The 17,918-nt window shown below is 45.5% G+C and overlaps 1 protein-coding gene across 1 annotated transcript; it reads left to right on the top strand.

Moving 5' to 3' along the window:
- Positions 1 to 1,365: 1,365 nt before the first annotated feature.
- Positions 1,366 to 13,306, top strand: LOC123493110 (LETM1 domain-containing protein LETM2, mitochondrial-like). The gene is made up of 3 exons (XM_045227031.1): positions 1,366 to 1,598; positions 12,160 to 12,228; positions 12,522 to 13,306. The coding sequence occupies exons 2-3, from the start codon at positions 12,182 to 12,184 to the stop codon at positions 13,015 to 13,017; spliced, it is 543 nt and encodes a 180-aa protein (XP_045082966.1). The 5' UTR covers positions 1,366 to 1,598; positions 12,160 to 12,181; the 3' UTR covers positions 13,018 to 13,306.
- The last annotated feature ends 4,612 nt before the right edge of the window (positions 13,307 to 17,918 follow it).

A 17,918-nucleotide genomic window follows, 5' to 3' on the forward strand; every position in this document is an offset into this window, starting at 1 on the left:
TTAAACAACAAACCTTACGGATCAAGATCCCACAAAGACTAGTGCAAAACAGGCTGCCTAAGTATGGCCCCAATCAGAGACAACGAGCTACAGCTGTCTCTGATTGGGAACCACCCTGGCCAACATAGATCAAAACGATCTAGAACAACAACATAGAAAAACAAAACATAGAAAATCCACACCCTGGCTCAACATTTAAGAGTCCCCAGAGCCAGGGCGTGACATGACCTGTTTGGAGAGCTCCTTGGTCTTCATGGTGCCCCTTGCTTAGTGGTTTTGCAGACTCTGGGGGCTTTCAGAACAGGTGTATATATACTGAGATCATGTGACAGATCATGTGACAGTTAGATTGCACACAGGTGGACTTTTTAAAACGAATTATGTGACTTCTGAAGGTAATTGGTTGCACCAGATCTTATTTAGGGGCTTCATAGCAATGGGGGTGAATACATATGCACGCACCACTTTTCCATTATTTATTGTTTTGAATTTTTTGAAACAAGTTGTTTTTTTCATTTCACTTCACCAATTTGGACTATTTTGTGTATGTCCATAACATGAAATCGAAATAAAAATCCATTTAAATTACAGGTTGTAATGCAACAAAATAGGAAAAACGCCAAGGGGGATGAATACTTTTGCAAGGCACTGTATGTCAAGTTATAGCATTTATTCAAATCAAATCAAAATGTATTTGTCACATGCGCCAGATACAACAGGCACACTTACTTACAAGCCCTTAACCAACAATGCAGTTAAGAAAAACAAGAGTTAAGAAAAATATGTAATAAATTAACTAAAGTAAAAAATAAAAGACCAACAATAAAATAACAATAACGAGGCTATATACAGGGGGTACCGGTACCGAGTCAATGTGCGGGGGTACAGGTTAGTCGGAGGTAATATGTATGTAGGTAGGGGTAAAGTGACTACACATAGATAATAAACAGCGAGTAGCAGGGACATTAAAAAAAAGGGTGGGGGGGTGTCAACGAAATAGTATGGGGTAGCCATTTGATTAACTGTTCAGCAGTCTTATGGCTTGGGGCTAGAAGCTGTTAAGAAGCCTTTTGGACCTAGACTTGGCGCTCCGGTACCGCTCTATGATGCAGATTAGAATGTGAAATTATACATTATTAGTTATTATTACTTTATTAATGGTGCAATTTAAGTTTGAAGGTAAGCTTCTTTTCAATCAAATGCCGTTAATAAAACCCAGATATGAGTGGGTTTGCCCTTTAAGTGGATTGGTTCCCACTGGGAAAAAATAACTTAATCTATTGGTTCTCAGCCCGGTCAAACAAGCCCATCCTCGCCTGATCTAGTACGTCAACAACAATCATGCTTGTGTGAATTGCAATAACCTTTTCAGAGCAGCAGCAAAAAATTGGCGAAGTTGACCAAAAGGGTACAGGACCTTTCTCGGAGGAATACTAGTAATAAACCCATAGTAAATGTGTTTATTATCACATCAATCGTTATTTTCGTCGCACATCTTCAATCAGCCGACTACTGTGAATGGATTGTACTATTTTGTTCTTTTAGATCAGCTTTACGACGCCCAGTCGGCAGCCATAGCAGGACATTTGACATTCGAGGTAAGTTAAGCGAGCAAAGCTCATCGTCAATTGACTTATATTTTCAGCTTTTATTATGTTTGCTAAGGTCATCCGATATTTTAGATGTTCCGTTGTCAAACTGTGAAAAGACTGCAGACGTTAGCTATTTAGCTAGCTAGATTAACGGTCTTCAGCCAATCTGCACATACTAGATAGCTTGCCACAATAGCATGTTGTTGTTAACTAGCTAGCTATCGCGTGAGCTTGACACTGGTTGCGTTGTGGCCAGATTGATAGTTTAGTAAATTGCCCCGTTCAAGCATCTTTCGAGAGTAGCTGGTCGATGGCATAGAGAACTCTCTGTACCTTTAGCTAGTCAAGTTACCAGGCAGTACCTAATGATTATTTTGTCTCGACAGACTCAATTGTTCCTATGACATGGTCTGTTTACGTTCTCCATGTGACATAGTCATAGGTCTACTCATAGCTATAAAAAAAATATCGCCTAGTCAGACCATTACAAGTTATAACATGTTTGTATTATTAGACCAATTAATCCACTTATGGAAACACAACATAGCTATCAGCAAAGATATTCTGCTAGCATACAGTCCTGCTCTGCCTGCCCGGTCCTTTCCACCCGCCTCGCTCTGCTTGCTTCGCACGCCCGCTTCTGGTGAGTTTTTGTTGATTAATCAGGCTGTAAGGTTGTCTGTGCGGTTTGTCCTTCAGCTGCTCGAAATTTGAGACAAAATATCTACAGGAAAGCATTGTTTACCCTACTTTTTAGAAAGCCGGTAGGTATATGGTTCAGTTCTGCACCAACGTAAAATGTATTTTATTTTGGATATTCTGTACTCTCTCGCCAATAGCAACCGAGTGGCGCAGCAGTCTAAGGCACTGCATCTAAGTGCTAGAGGTGTCACTACAGACACCCTGGGTCGATTCCAGGCTGTATCACAACCGGCCGTGATTGGGAGTCTTCATCTTCTTCTTCTTGAATGAGGTTTAACGGCGGTTGGCATCCAATTTGTTGCATTACCGCCACCTACTAGACTGGAGTACAACTCCCTTATATTTTGCTTGAAAAATAAAATAAATAAATACATTTACATTTACATTTTAGTCATTTAGCAGACGCTCTTATCCAGAGCGACTTACAGGAGCAATTAGGGTTAAGTGCCTTGCTCAAGGGCACATTAACGTCATTTAGCAGACGCTCTTAGCCAGAGCGACTCACAAATTGGTGCGTTCACCCTATAGCCAGTGGGATAACCACTTTACAATTTGGGGGGTTAGAAGGAACACTTTATCCTATCCCAGGTATTCCTTAAAGAGGTGGGGTTTCAAATGTCTCCGGAAGGTGGTGAGTGACTCCGCTGTCCTGGCGTCGTGAGGGAGCTTGTTCCACCATTGGGGTGCCAGAGCAGCGAACAGTTTTGACTGGGCTGAGCGGGAGCTATGCTTCCGCAGAGGAAGGAGCCAGCAGGCCAGAGGTGGATGAACGCAATGCCCTCGTTTGGGTGTAGGGACTGATCAGAGCCTGAAGGTACAGAGGTGCCGTTCCCCTCACTGCTCCATAGGCAAGCACCATGGTCTTGTAGCGGATGCGAGCTTCAACTGGAAGCCAGTGGAGTGTGCGAGGAGGAGGGTGACGTGAGAGAACTTGGGAAGGTTGAACACCAGACGGGCTGCGGCATTCTGGATGAGTTGTAGGGGTTTAATGGCACAGGCAGGGAGGCCAGCCAACAGCGAGTTGCAGTAGTCCAGACGGGGAGATGACAAGTGCCTGGATTAGGACCCCGTGCCGCTTCCTGTGTAAGGCAGGGTCGTACTCTCCGAATGTTGTAGAGCATGAACCTGCAGGAGCGGGTCACCGCCTTGATGTTGGCGGAGAACGACAGGGTGTTGTCCAGGGTCACGCCTAGGCTCTTCGCACTTTGGAGGAGGACACAGCGGAGTTGTCAACCGTGATGGCGAGATCATGGAACGGGCAGTCCTTCCCCGGGAGGAAGAGCAGCTCCGTCTTGCCAGGGTTCAGCTTGAGGTGGTGATCCGTCATCCATACTGATATGTCTGCCAGACATGCAGAGATGCGATTCGCCACCTGGTTATCAGAAGGGGAAAGGAGAAGATTAGTTGTGTATCGTCAGCGTAGCAATGATAGGAAAGGCCATGTGAGGATATGACAGAGCCAAGTGACTTGGTGTATAGGGAGAAAAGGAGAGGGCCTAGAACTGAGCCCTGGGGGACACCAGTGGTGAGAGCACGTGGTGCGGAGACAGCTTCTCGCCACGCCACTTGGTAGGAGCGACCGGTCAGGTAGGACGCAATCCAGGAGTGAGCCGCGCCGGAGATGCCCAGCTCGGAGAGGGTGGAGAGGAGGATCTGATGGTTCACAGTATCAAAGGCAGCAGACAGGTCTAGAAGGACAAGAGCAGAGGAGAGAGAGTTAGCTTTAGCAGTGGCGGAGAGTCTCCGTGACACAGAGAAGAGCAGTCTCAGTTGAATGACCAGTCCTGAAACCTGATTGGTTTGGATCAAGAAGGTCATTCTGAGAGAGATAGCAAGAGAGTTGGCTAAAGACGGCACGCTCAATAGTTTTGGAAAGAAAAGAAAGAAGGGATACTGGTCTGTAATTGTTGACATCAGTGGGGTCGAGTGTTGGTTTTGAGAAGGGGAGCAACTCTCGCTCTCTTGAAGACGGAAGGGACATGGCCAGCGGTCAAGGATGAGTTGATCAGCGAGGTGAGGTAGGGGAGAAGGTCACCGGAGATGGTCTGGAGAAGGGAGGAGGGGATGGGGTCAAGCGGGCAGGTTGTTGGGCGGCCTGCAGTCACAAGTCGCAGGATTTTATCTGGAGAGAGAGGAGAAAGAAGTCAAAGCATAGGGTAGGGCAGTGTGAGCAGGACCAGCAGTGTCGTTAGACTTAACAAACGAGGATCGGATGTCGTCAACCTTCTTTTCAAAGTGGTTGACGAAGTCATCCACAGAGAGAGAAGGGGGGAGGATTCAGGAGGGAGGAAAATGTGGCAAAGAGCTTCCTAGGGTTAGAGGCAGATGCTTGGAATTTAGAGTGGTAGAAGGTGGCCTTAGCAGCAGAAACAGATGAAGAAAATGTAGAGAGGAGGGAGGAAAAGATGCCAGGTCGGCAGGGAGTTTAGTTTTCTTCCATTTCCGCTCCGCTGCCCGGAGCTCTGTTCTGTGAGCTCGCAATGAGTCATCAAGCCACGGAGCTGGAGGGGAGGACCGAGCCGGCCGGGAGGATAGGGGACACAGAGAGTCAAAGGATGCAGAAAGGGAGGAGAGGAGGGTTGAGGAGGCAGAATCAGGAGATTGGAGGGAGAAGGGATTGAGCAGAGGGAAGAGATGATAGGATGGAAGAGGAGAGAGTAGTGGGAGAGAGAGAGCGAAGGTTGCGGCGGCGCATTACCATCTGTGTAGGGGCAGAGTGAGTAGTGTGGGAGGAGAGCGAGAGAGAAAGGAAACAAAGTAGTGGTCGGAGACATGGAGGGGAGTTGCAGTGAGATTAGTAGAGGAGCAGCATCTAGTGAAGATGAGGTCAAGCGTATTGCCTGCCTTGTGAGTAGGGGGGGACGGTGAGAGGGTGAGGTCAAAGAGGAGAGGAGTGGAAAGAAGGAGGCAGAGAGAAATGAGTCAAATGTGGACATAGGGAGGTTGAAATCCCCCCAAAACTGTGAGGGGTGAGCCATCCTCAGGGAAGGAACTTATCAAGGCGTCAAGCTCATTGATGAACTCTCCAAGGGAACCTGGAGGGCGATAGATGACAAGGATATTAAGCTTAAATGGGCTAGTGACTGTGACAGCATGGAATTCAAATGAGGAGATAGACAGATGGGTTAGGGGAAAAATTGAGAATGTCCACTTGGGAGAGATGAGGATTCCTGTACCACCACCCCTCTGACCAGATGCTCTCGGGGTATGCGAGAACACATGGTCAGACGAGGAGAGAGCAGTAGGAGTAGCAGTGTTTTCAGTGGTGATCCATGTTTCCGTCAGCGCCAGGAAGTCGAGGGACTGGAGGTTGGCATAGGCTGGGATGAAGTCAGCTTTGTTGGCAGCAGAACGGCAGTTCCAGAGGCTGCCTGCGACCTGGAACTCCACGTGGGTGGTGCGTGCAGGGACCACCAGGTTAGAGAGGCAGCAGCCACGCGGTGTGGTGCGTTTGTGTAGCCTGTGCAGAGAGGAGAGAACAGGGATAGGCAGAGGCATAGTTGACAGGCTGTAGCAAATGGCTACAAAAATGCAGAGGAGATCGGAATGAAATGAGCTAAGCATCTGGGAGCGGAGAGAGCAGGGCCTCCCTCACCAAAAACGTCTACCTCAGAAACTAAAAATTGTTTCACTGAACCACCCGAACAAAAACTCTCCCAACTTCCGCCTTTAGAAATCAGAATTGTTGTGAACCACAGCGGTTCAATGTTTAAAGGAATAGACTCAACCCACTTTATTCAGCTAGCCAACTATGACACCATAGCTAACTAGCAAGCTAGCATCCAATAACAATAACACACCGTTTAGCACCAACACTTGGTCACAACAAACCACCAATAGTGTGATAACACACTAAACAGATCATTTGTGTCTGTGTCAAGTTCCTTTCATGACGCAGCAATGATTAGACGTTGGCTAGTTAGGACAAGATATTGTATTTAGCTACTACCGTACAGTTAGCTGGTCGTGTTGGGTAGTTAGCAATGGCCACTGTGTTGACTTTGTTTGAAGAACGGCTAGCTAGCTAGCTTCGTGCTACACCCGGCACACAATGGCTATTGTGTTGACTCTGACTCTGTTGAAAAGCGCTAGGTAGCTCAGCCCGTGCTACAGCCGGCACTGCCAAGACACAGTAACTACACACAACAACCCACGATGCCTAGCTATGACGCCGTAGCTAACTTGCAAGCTAGCATCCATTAACACACAATTTAGCATCAATACTTGGTTACAACAAACTGCCAAGAGTGTGTTAGCACACTAAACAGATAATTCAAGTCCGTGTCTAGTTCCTTTCATAACGCATAACGCAGCAAAAAAATTAACGTTGGCTAGCACTACATTAACATTGGAACCAGCTCTCCAGCGTTGCTAATCGTTACCAGTAGCTACCCGCTAGCTAGCTAGCCTCGTGCTTCGATACTAACCTACAATTACCTACGGAAACCTACAATAACAACAATACTAACCTATAATAAATACAATACCTAACTTACGGCCAACTACCTACCTACGATCTAATGCATGGTTAAGCAAAAATTAAACGTTGGCTAGCACTACATTAACATTGGAACCAGCTCTCTAGCGTTGCTAATCGTTACCAGTAGCAACCCGCTTAGCTAGCTAGCCTCGTGCTTCGATACTAACCTACAATTACCTACGGAAACCTACAATAACAACAATACTAACCTATAATAAATACAATACCTAACTACGGCTAAACTACCTACCTACGATCTAATACATGGTTAAGCAAAAATTAAACGTTGGCTAGCACTACATTAACATTGGAACCAGCTCTCCAGCGTTGCTAATCGCTACCAGTAGCTACCCGCTAGCTAGCTAGCCTCGTGCTTCGATACTAACCTACAATTACCTACGGAAACCTACAATAACAACAATACTAACCTATGATAAATACAATACCTAACTACAGCTAACTACCTACCTACGATCTAATACATGGTTAAGCTTTACTCAACACCATATGAGAAGCTTACCTCCTGCTTACCTCCAGCTAGAGAAAAACACGACCTCTCCCGACGTTGACAAAACACCCTACCATCTAACTCACTAATTCAAAATTATTATTAATAATTAACACCACCCTTCTCCACTATTTAAATATATTCATTCCTACCTCATGCCCTCAACCTGAAATGATGGGACATCACCACTTAACACTCCCTGTAACTCTTCTGATGTCAAGTACCACACACCCAAATACCTCTCTGCAGCTGCCACCACAATCTCAATTTTCTTCGATTTACGTTCCATCCCAGCAGTACAATTAATAACCATTGCTATAAACGCTAAAAATCCAATCTTACTGAAACATATATCACTTGTTGGCCTATCCCTCTGTACTGGTACAGATCTACTACTCTCACCACTCCTCCCCCTTGACCCATCTTCCTCTACTTTCTTCACTGCCTCAGCATATGACAACTTCTGCACTACTCTTACCCTGGAAACCTCAACCTGCTTCTCTCGCACGGGACATTTCTGATCCCCAGCCCCATGGCCACCCCTACAATTAGCACATACCACTACTTTCCCCAATGCTACACATTCCGTTGTCTCATGCCCTTCTGCACACTTACATTTACATTTAGTCATTTAGCAGACACTCTTATCCAGAGCGACTTACAGTTAGTGAGTGCATACATTATTATAATAAAATATATATATATATATCATACTGGCCCCCCACTTCTCACACCTCGGAACCTCCCTCCTACATACTGCTGCCACATGCCCATAAGTTTGACACCTGTAACATCGTAATGTATTCGGCACATAAGCTCGTACAGGATAACTTCTATTTCCTAACTTCACTTTGTCAGGCAAAGACTCAACTTCAAAACTCAAAAGAACAGACAATGACTCTTCTGTTTCCCCACTCTCGCCACCCTGTTTGCAAACGACGAACATCACAAACACCAGGAATCTTCCCCTTCAGTTGGTCCACTTTTACATTTACTGCTACCCCAGTAATCACTCCTTTCAATGGCGCCCTTTTCTTGAGAGCGAAACAATTGACAATTCTTTACCCCATTTGTTTAACTCTGAGCGCGTTCTCCCTCTGCCCAACAGAAACACAAACAACTCATCTTTATCCTGACCCTCTGTGCAAGCCTCTGGCTCCGAGTACTTCACCACACCTACCACCTCCGATACTTCACCTTCATTCACTTCCATTTCTCCTAGTGTCTTCAGCTCACTTTGCTTACATTTCCTACCATTCTTCTTTACCAAACCTTCTCCCTTTTTCCCGCCATTTTTTCCAGACTCAATCTCACAATCTTCCTCCCTCTCTCTCTTAGACCTTCTCTGCCTCTCTTTTTCCTTCCATTCCTCCTCCGTCATCCAAGTATATGTCTCCTTATCCCACAGCTGTCTGTCAGACATCGTTTTTCCTCCACAGGACTATGGATACTCCGGACATCTCTTTTTTCCGACGTCATTGGCCCGGCTGTTTCACCACCAACTCCACCAACTGTCCTCCGCTCTCGTGATTGGGAGTCCCATAGGGCGGCGCACAATTGTCCCAGCGTCGTCTGGGTTTGGCCGGTGTAGGCCGTCATTGTAAATAAGAATTGCCTATTTAAATAAGGGTTAAAAATTAAAATTAAAACATGCCATAAAAATTGGATATTCTAAATCAGGGGAGGATGGAGAACCATCCACACTTGTTTTATTTTAATATTAGATTTTTTTGGGCAGATTGAAATCCGAATAAAAAATGTTGATTGTTCTCCATCCTCCCCTAATTCAGAATATACACATTTCATTGTCATGGCATACTTGTTTTCAGTTCGCTGCCTTTTCTTGCATAGGAGCAGTTGAATACTCTCCCTCAGAGCCCCACAGTGGAGGTGTCATAATACCCATAAAACCTAGCGGTCAAACAGGGAAATGGTTCCAATCGTTTTTTCACCATTCATTTTTCCCACAGGGAATTTTAGAAACACTTAAAATAATAATAATAATAAAATAAGGGCTGTGTTTCTTGTAGGCTTACCCTGGCGTGACGTTTTGATAACCATGTAAATCTCTCTCAGACAAGGTGACTTTTATCAATATATTCAGCTCCATTTACTCTCAGATTCTAAAATGCTAATTAGCATGAAAGTAGACATCATGCATGACTACAAATCCCTGCAAGCTCCTGCATGTCATTTCTAGCTGACACCTTTGCTAACAGGTATTGTGTAAATTTAAAACTTGCACAAGACAGTTCACAGAATTGTCAATTTAATGAAATGTAGCCAATTTATTCATTACTAAATTGAGCTAACATATATTAGTTCAGAGATTTTTCCTTTGCCTAGATTCGTCAATCTCGTCATCATGGCATTTGTAGTTCTTTATGATAGCCACATTAGCAGCTAATTAGGATTTCATTTTTGGGGGGTAAATACAGGTGAATATATTGATAAACGTCACCTTGTCCTAGAGAGATTTACACGGTTATCGTCACGCCTGGATAAGCCTACACAAAACACAGCCCTTATTTTAAGTGTTTCTAAAATCCCCTATGGGAAAAATGAATGGTGGAAAAACAATTGAAATCATTTCCTTGTTTGACCGCTAGGTTTTATGGGTAAAGGGAAAGGGAAAAGGGGATACCTAGTCAGTTGTACAACTGAATGCATTTAACTGAAATGTGTCTTCCGCATTTAACCCAACCCCTATGAATCAGAGAGGTGCGGGGGCTGCCTTATACTGTGGTACTCTATAGCTTGTCGTGAAGTTAAAGATCCAGAGGATAGCATACAGGGGCGGAGTTTCCATTGACACACTTACCAGCAGGTACCAGCATAGGCCTACATGCACTCAAATAAAACTTGGCGCCAGCAAGTGATGTCAATTTCGGGATGTGGAACAAATGGATAATTAGTCCACAGAATGACTACAGCTTTTACTTTTTCTCTTCTCTAAAGATGATTTAAAATTCAAATTCTTCTTTGAATTTAGAAAATACTCCATCATTAAATAAAATAAATGTTTTGCTCAATTAAGTAATTCAATGATGTGTACGCCACCATCTTGCCGCATGTCATGATGACACTCACCTGTCTCGATCAATGAGAGAAGATTTGAAATAGACAAGATGGCGGCATACACAATGTTGGATTACTTAATGGAGCAAAACATTTTAATTTAATAACGGAGCATTTTCTAAATTCAAACGAACCCCCATCAACTAGACATGGATGTTTAGAAGGCATTGGTTGTTTTGCAAGTCAGGAATTGAAGTATTGCCAAGTTAAAGTTGGTCAAATTCTCTGTGCTACGCCAAGACATTTAGGGTTGTGCCGATTTATATGTATAAATCGAATATCGTGATATTTGACATTGACGATATATTGTGAAGTGTAAGAAGATATATTGTGATGTTCAAAACTATACTCTATTTGAACTTTACAAATCAACTGCAGTTTTATCAGTTAGGCTGTATCAATATGTTGAAAGTGAAGTCTAAATGAATTAACTAAGCCTTATAAATTTTTTTTAGACATACTAAGATTATTTAATGAGAATGTGACTAGAATATCGTAAATAAGCACAAAAATTGCACAGATTGGAATGATCTAGTCATTATCGGCACAAAACGATTATATCGGATATCACAATATTTCGAGTAGCATATCGTAGAAGAGGACTCTCCAAATATTGCCCAACCCTTATCACATTAGCCCGTTACAATCTGCTAGCTAGCCTACACACAGTCTTTGAGTCATCGGCCTTTCAGCACGTATATGCTTATAATGCCAAATCCTATGGATGTGACAAATGGAAAATGTTTCTTAAAGTTTAAACAGTCATTTTTTTCCTTCAGTTTAATCGATAAGAAACACATCTTAAAATTGCATGTGAATTCACAAGGCAAAAGGGTCCTGCGTATAACCACTTGGGGGCAATGCAGTTCCATCTACCGCAGTCATGGCTACTCCGTCCCTCCATCCCCGGATCTTGCTGTGCGTCCCTTTCAGATTTGGAAAGGGACATAGTGGTAGAGAGTCCTCGACTCCTTACACACGTCGACTCCCGGTGTCAACTCCCACTTCTGAGTGTCAATATTTGATTCAGCTAGGAATCAACTCCTAAGAATCAGTATTTTTGGAACAGAGGAGACTGATTAGTTGCAGTACTTCAGAGAACACAAATACTTGCATATTTCATAGCGAGGAAGTGAGAGGGGAGGGGCACAGTATAGGCAGGTTTTCCACCAGACAGACAGTCAGAACCGTTCACTAGGCCTATCTATCGGTAATCAAAAGCTGTATCTTGCAATGGAATGCTGTATCTTGCAATTTATTGGATTGGATGTGTCTCGCAACTTCAGTAAAGCAGGGCCTATCATCAATGAATAGGCTAGGATATTCTACACACAACAGACTGTGTACACATTCACATTAACAAAGAGAAAGATCAGACGAGCCAGCGCAATGGAGAGTGAGGAGGGGGCAGGCAGAAAGAACCATCCGCATATGTCTTGGTAATCTGTATCTCGCATTTTCATCAAAGTAGCTTAAAGTTTGCCTCTTTCTCCCTGGTTTTATTTAAATTACACAACTTTCCCAAGGCCTTTTTATAGCCTATCGTCTAGTTAGGCTATAACACGTCAAATAAATAATGTTTTGTGATAACTGTGCTGTGATTTTACATTTTTCGGTTAGGGATCTTTTCAAAATGTTAACGATCCCAATGTCGTTTAAACGTCACACCCCTACTAAATTCATTACAAAGCCATGGGGTTGGAAATTGAATAGCTTGACACTATACATCCATCAGTACTAGAAAATGGTAAAGTAACAGTATTTATCCATTTCACTGATCTTGTTGTTCACCCTTTCAGGAGACCTCGATCTGCTAGTGCAATGGCAGTGTTCAGTCCACAGGTGCTTCTGGCAGTAACAAGATCAAGGTAGGAGACCAGGTCACCTGCTCTACATTATAAACCATTTAGACCTGCACTAACCTCTACCACACAGTGGGGCCACTGTCTGTGTCCACAAGATCCCTAGTAGCTAAATCAGTTGATTAACACTCAGGAAGTCTTTTGGAAGAGTTGAATATGTAAACAAGCTAACTGTAAATACATTGGTCTTGTTTACTTTACAGCAGTGTGTATGACTGACTGCTGCAGTGAAAGTAAGGATACATCACATATGACCAGGCAGTCACTGACATACAGGTGTATCTGTGTTCTGTCTCCAGGGGATCCTACCTGCTGTCTAAAAGGCACAGCTGCTGCCCCCTCCCCTCCACCTACGTCCACCACCACCTGGACCCCCCCAGCTGCCTGTCGCCCCTACCCTCCCTCAGGCACTCTAGGTCTGGCTACCCTCAGTGCGTTCGGCTCCATGGTGCCAGACCACACAGCACCACCCTGCTGGCCAGATCTCTGCACAGCTCCTGTGTCTGGCTGCAGGACACCAAGCAGGACACCAAAGCCCCCGCCACCCCTGCCCAGGATGACCCCCCAGAGACCCCCAAGAATGGCCCCTCTGTAGCGGCTGCAGCTGCTGCCCCTACGGTCCAGGTAGTGAGGAAGTCTATTGGCCAGAGGGTAGTGGATGAGCTGAAACACTACTACAATGGTTTCAGGCTGTTGGGGATCGATACCAAGATCGCAGGGAGGATGGTGTGGAGACTGCTGCATGGACAACTGCTCTCACGCAGGGAGAGGAGACGGGTAAGGCCGGGGGAGTGATACACAATAAACCAATGTTTCATCTAGCTGCTCCATCCCAGATGTTAGCCACCATGGCCTATAACGTCCCACCAATGGACAGCTTAGCTGACAATATCACGAAAACGATGCGTGTGCCTCAGAGGGGCAGAAGGCTATGTGGTGTTGTGGTTCTGGGTGACCAGATAGCTAGCAACAATGACAAGAACCTGCCATGTGGTGAATCATAAGTGGCTCGTTTGATCTTGTTCTAGATACCATGTCTTGTTTTGAGGTATTTTGACTGATGTCACATCTATGCTAATATGGCTCAAATTTGCTAGCTAGCTAACCAACACCTGTAATGTTGTATTTGAGAGTACTCATTGTGCAACTTTATCTGTTTTGCCCCATAGTTGCGCACACTTCGGTTTTGTTGCTAAACAACCAAGCCATCTATGGCTTCCACCGACCTTCTGACCAGCACTGGATGAGACTAGAGCATGGTTAGACTTAGTGATGATGATCAGCATGTAAAAATTGATTGAAAGTGCTGAGCTGTATTTGACCTGTATGTGACTATGTTTTGTATTGACTCTAAACTGTCTCCTGCATATTGCCCTCACGGCAGCCAGCACGTGCATAGTAGGTCAGACTGTCATTGTTGTGACTATTGATGTGACCATGCAGGAAGTGTAGGCTGAGCTCGCTCTATGTTTAACATGGTCCTGAAGGAGTAAATAAAAGGCTTGGGCGATACCCCGATATACGGTATATTTAGAGTTTTGTTCGTTTTTTCGGGGTCTGGGGGTGAGTGCTACACCACTGCGTATAACTATAAGAAATCTAAGATATGTCAAATAAGTTATATCCAGCTCAGTGCTCCAGCTATGCGTTTGGTTTACTAACTTGCTAGCTAAGTGGCTAGATGTCAAGATCAAGCTTCTTGGTTACAGAAGAGACATTCAATCCCCTCCTGGCTCAAGATTCCTTTTGCCTAAATTGTTTTGTGCATCCCCCCCCAAAAAAAATATAAAAAATTGCGGCCCTTGTGTGCGCTTCTGGTAATACCATATACCCACGGTATGGTACAGAGACGGTATGAAAATCGGGATACCGCCAAACCCTAGTAAATAACAGGGTGAATCATAATTTTATGGCTGAGAGCAGGGTGAGAGAATCTTGGTTGCGTCCCAAATGGCACCCTATTCCCTATATAGTGCACTACTTTTGACTGGGGCCTCCTAGACCTCTGTTGAAAAGTAGTGCACTATATAGGGAATTGGGTCCCATTTGGGATGCGGATTTGATACGTCTAATGTGGTGACACAGCTCCATCTTGGGGAATCCAATTAAGAGGGTGTTGTTTCAAACAGTGACTGCAGTTGGTTGAAGGGTTCACGGTCTAGACGAGCAGCACTCTCTCTGCTAACTACTACCCTCCATGTTGACGCTCAATGCTCCATGACAATAACATCCTGATTTGTATTCTAGCTATCAAACTTTTAGTGGCAAAATTAGAATGCCCGTTAGAATTCTAAATCTATGGCTCTGAATTGGGGTGTGTTCGTAAATTCGCTCTGGCCATCTCCTCCGATTTCAGAGCACTCTCGTCTGAGTGTGCCAGAGCTCAGAATAACTGAGGAATTTACGAACGCTCAACACCCGTTGAATATGGCAGGTGTCAGTAAACGTAGTTAAAAAAGCGTAATTAAATTGTTGCCAGCAGCACAGTTAGTCACCAACGCTCTGGATAACATAAAAACAGCCTAACCAGCTCTGCTAGGGCGAGTAAAATGGTCAGAGTGAGGTGTTCGCTCATTTGTGTTTGGAAGTAGCTAGCAAGCTAGCCAACGTTAGCCAGTTAGCTTGGGTGCTTGACTGCCATTGTGAGGTCAGAACACTCGGATCAACCCTACTCCTCGGCCAGAGCGTCCAGTGTGCGCTCTGAACGCTCAGAGAGCGAAACACTCAGAATTTCCGAACACACCCTTGGTCTTACTGTACTGTACGCCCTACTGTTACCAAAGAAAGCAGAATTGCTTCTGCATACTGTAGTCTCATGTGATTCTCATAGATCTGTCTTATGTAGCATGTGCCTTTCAGTTAATTGGAGGGCAGGATTTACAGGAATGTACTCTGATGTGTAGTAATTTAGGAGTACCAGGAACCGGAGAATCACGATACAATGATCAGCTGATCGCCTCAATCTCTGGGAGGTGTTCAGCAGTCTGGCACATAACAGGGCAAGGTGCTACCTTTTTTAACTTGTTAAACCAGTAACACTGCTGCTCATTTTTGCTTTCAGTTTGAACATGTTGTTTTCTCTCATTGTGCCTATTGAACGCAACCAAAGGAGTCCACCACATGTCGTGAGGTATTCTAGTTGAACACCCAGCCAATTTTAGAGGCTCTCCTGTTGACCAGAGTGACAAAAGCTCCTTTCCTGCATTTCTACACATTTTGCCATGGCTTATGCTATCTGAGTGACTCCAACATTATAACAAAATCAATGGGGACCCCATGCTATGACACAAATACTCTTGAATGCATCATCTTTGGAATTTTAGATTCTCCCTGACTGTCTAGCTTTTATATTTGGTGATTGTTCGTTCTCAAAGAGGATCTTATAACAATATATATTTAGGTCCATTTTCTACCTTTAAGTTTAAACTGAAAATGTATCTTTTTTTTTTTTTTACTGTTTGGACATAGGTGGCCCGCCCAATACTTTTCTATGAAGAAAACCCCCTGCATATAGATACACACGCAAGTCCTCTGACTTCAGCCTCCAGGTTTATCAGTAAGGCTGATTTTAAAAGGATGCATTGAGCCTATTGCCTCAATGATACAGGATAGGCACACAAACACACACATCCAAACAGCCCGCCGTGTGACCCATGCTGTGTGAATGCCATGGTAGAGCTTTACTCGGCACCGGGTCTATTTTAGCAAGGGTCTGGCAGTCCTGGTAGTTTGCCAGAGACTGAGGGACAGAATCCTAACATAGTGTTGCCCATGTTGGGTCAAGGGGATTCCTTCTTGTCTCATGGCTTAAGACGTGGCCACAGACATTCGTTTTGGTGACTTGGGAGGTCAAAGAAAAACGTTTTGTCAGTCACATTTCAAAATGTTTTTGTCGGTCACATTTCTAAATGTTTGGCATCCACTCTGTACATAGGTGTTGTGCACTGCAAAACGGACATTGCATCACTTTATCTCCTATAATGCCAATAAACCATATGGCAATGTTTGGCTTCTAACCCCTGTTATTCTCTCGCGCTCTTCTCTCTCTCTCTCTCTCTCTCTCTCTCTCTCTCTCTCTCTCTCTCTCTCGCTCTTCTCTCGCTCTCTCTCTCTCTCTCTCTCTCTCTCTCTCTCTCTCTCTCCTCTCTGTCGCTCTCCTCTCTGTCGCTCTCCTCTCTGTCGCTCTCCTCTCTGTCGCTCTCCTCGCTCTGTCGCTCTCCTCTCTCTCCTCGCTCTGTCGCTCTCCTCTCTCTCCTCGCTCTCTCGCTCTCCTCGCTCTCTCTCTCTCGCTCTCCTCTCTATCTCACTCTCCTCTCTCTCTGTCGCTCTCCTCTCGCTCTCCTCTCTCTCGCTCGCTATCGCTCTCTCGCTCTCTATTGCTCTCCCTCTCGCTCTCCTCTCGCTCTCCTCTCTCTGTCTCTCTTCTCTCTCTCCTCTCGCTCTCCTCTCGCTCTTCTCTCGCTCTCCTCTCTCTGTCGCTCTCCTCTCTCTGTCGCTCTCTCTCTCTGTTGCTCTCCTCTCTCTGTCGCTCTCCTCTCTCTGTCGCTCTCCTCTCTCTGTCGCTCTCCTCTCTCTCTCGCTCTCCTCTCTGTCGCTCTCCTCTCTCTCTCTCACTCTCCTCTCTCTCTCGCGCTCCTCTCTCTCGCTCTCCTCCCTGTCGCTCTCCTCTCTCTCTCTCTGTCTCTCTCTCTCTCTCGCTCTCCTCTCTCTCTCTCTGTCGCTCTCCTCTCTCTCTCTCTGTCGCTCTCCTCTCTCTCTCTCTGTCGCTCTCCTCTCTCTCTCTCTGTCGCTCTCCTCTCTCTCTCTGTCGCTCTCCTCTCTCTCTCTCTGTCTCTCCTCTCTCTCTCTCTGTCGCTCGCTATCGCTCTCTCGCTCGCTATCGCTCTCCTCTGTCGCTCTCCTCTCTGTCGCTCTCCTCTCTGTCGCTCTCCTCTCTGTCGCTCTCCTCTCTGTCGCTCTCCTCTCTCTCTCTGTCGCTCTCCTCTCTCTCTCTGTCGCTCTCCTCTCTCTCTCTGTCGCTCTCTCTCTCTCTCTCTCTGTCGCTCTCCTCTCTCTCTCTGTCGCTCTCCTCTCTCTCTCTGTCGCTCTCCTCTCTCTCGCTCTCCTCTCTCTCTCTCGCTCTCCTCTATCTCTCGCTCTCCTCTCGCTCTTCTCTCTCTCGCCCCTCTCTCTCTGTCGCTCTCCTCTCTCTCTCTGTCACTCTCTCTCTCTCTCGCTCTCCTCTCTCTCTGTCGCTCTCTCTCTCTCTGTCGCTCTCCTCTCTCTCTCTCCTCTCTCTCTCTCGCTCTCCTCTCGCTCTCCTCTGCTCTTCTCTCTCTCGCTCTCTCTGTCGTCTCTCTCTCTCTGTCTCTCTCTCTCCTCGTCTCTGTCTCTCGCTTCCTCTCTCTCTGCTCTCCTCTCTCTATGCGGCTCTCTCGCTCTCCTCTCTCTCGCTCTCTCTCTCTCTCCTCTCTCTCTGTCGCTCTCCTCTCTCTGCTCTCCTCTCCTCTCTCTCTGTCGCTCTCCTCTCTCTGCCTCTCCTCGCTCTCTCTCTGTCTTCTCTCTGTCGTCTTCTCTCTCTCTCCTTCTCTCTCTTCTGCTCTCTCTCTCTCTCTCTGTCGCTCTCCTCTCTCTCTCTCTCTCTCTGTCTCTTCTCTCTGTCTCTCTCTCCTCTCTCTCTCACGCTCTCCTCTCTCGCTCACCTCTCTCTCTCTGCT

The sequence above is a fragment of the Coregonus clupeaformis genome, chromosome 18, assembly GCF_020615455.1.
Source record: "Coregonus clupeaformis isolate EN_2021a chromosome 18, ASM2061545v1, whole genome shotgun sequence".
Taxonomy (NCBI): Eukaryota; Metazoa; Chordata; class Actinopteri; order Salmoniformes; family Salmonidae; genus Coregonus; species Coregonus clupeaformis.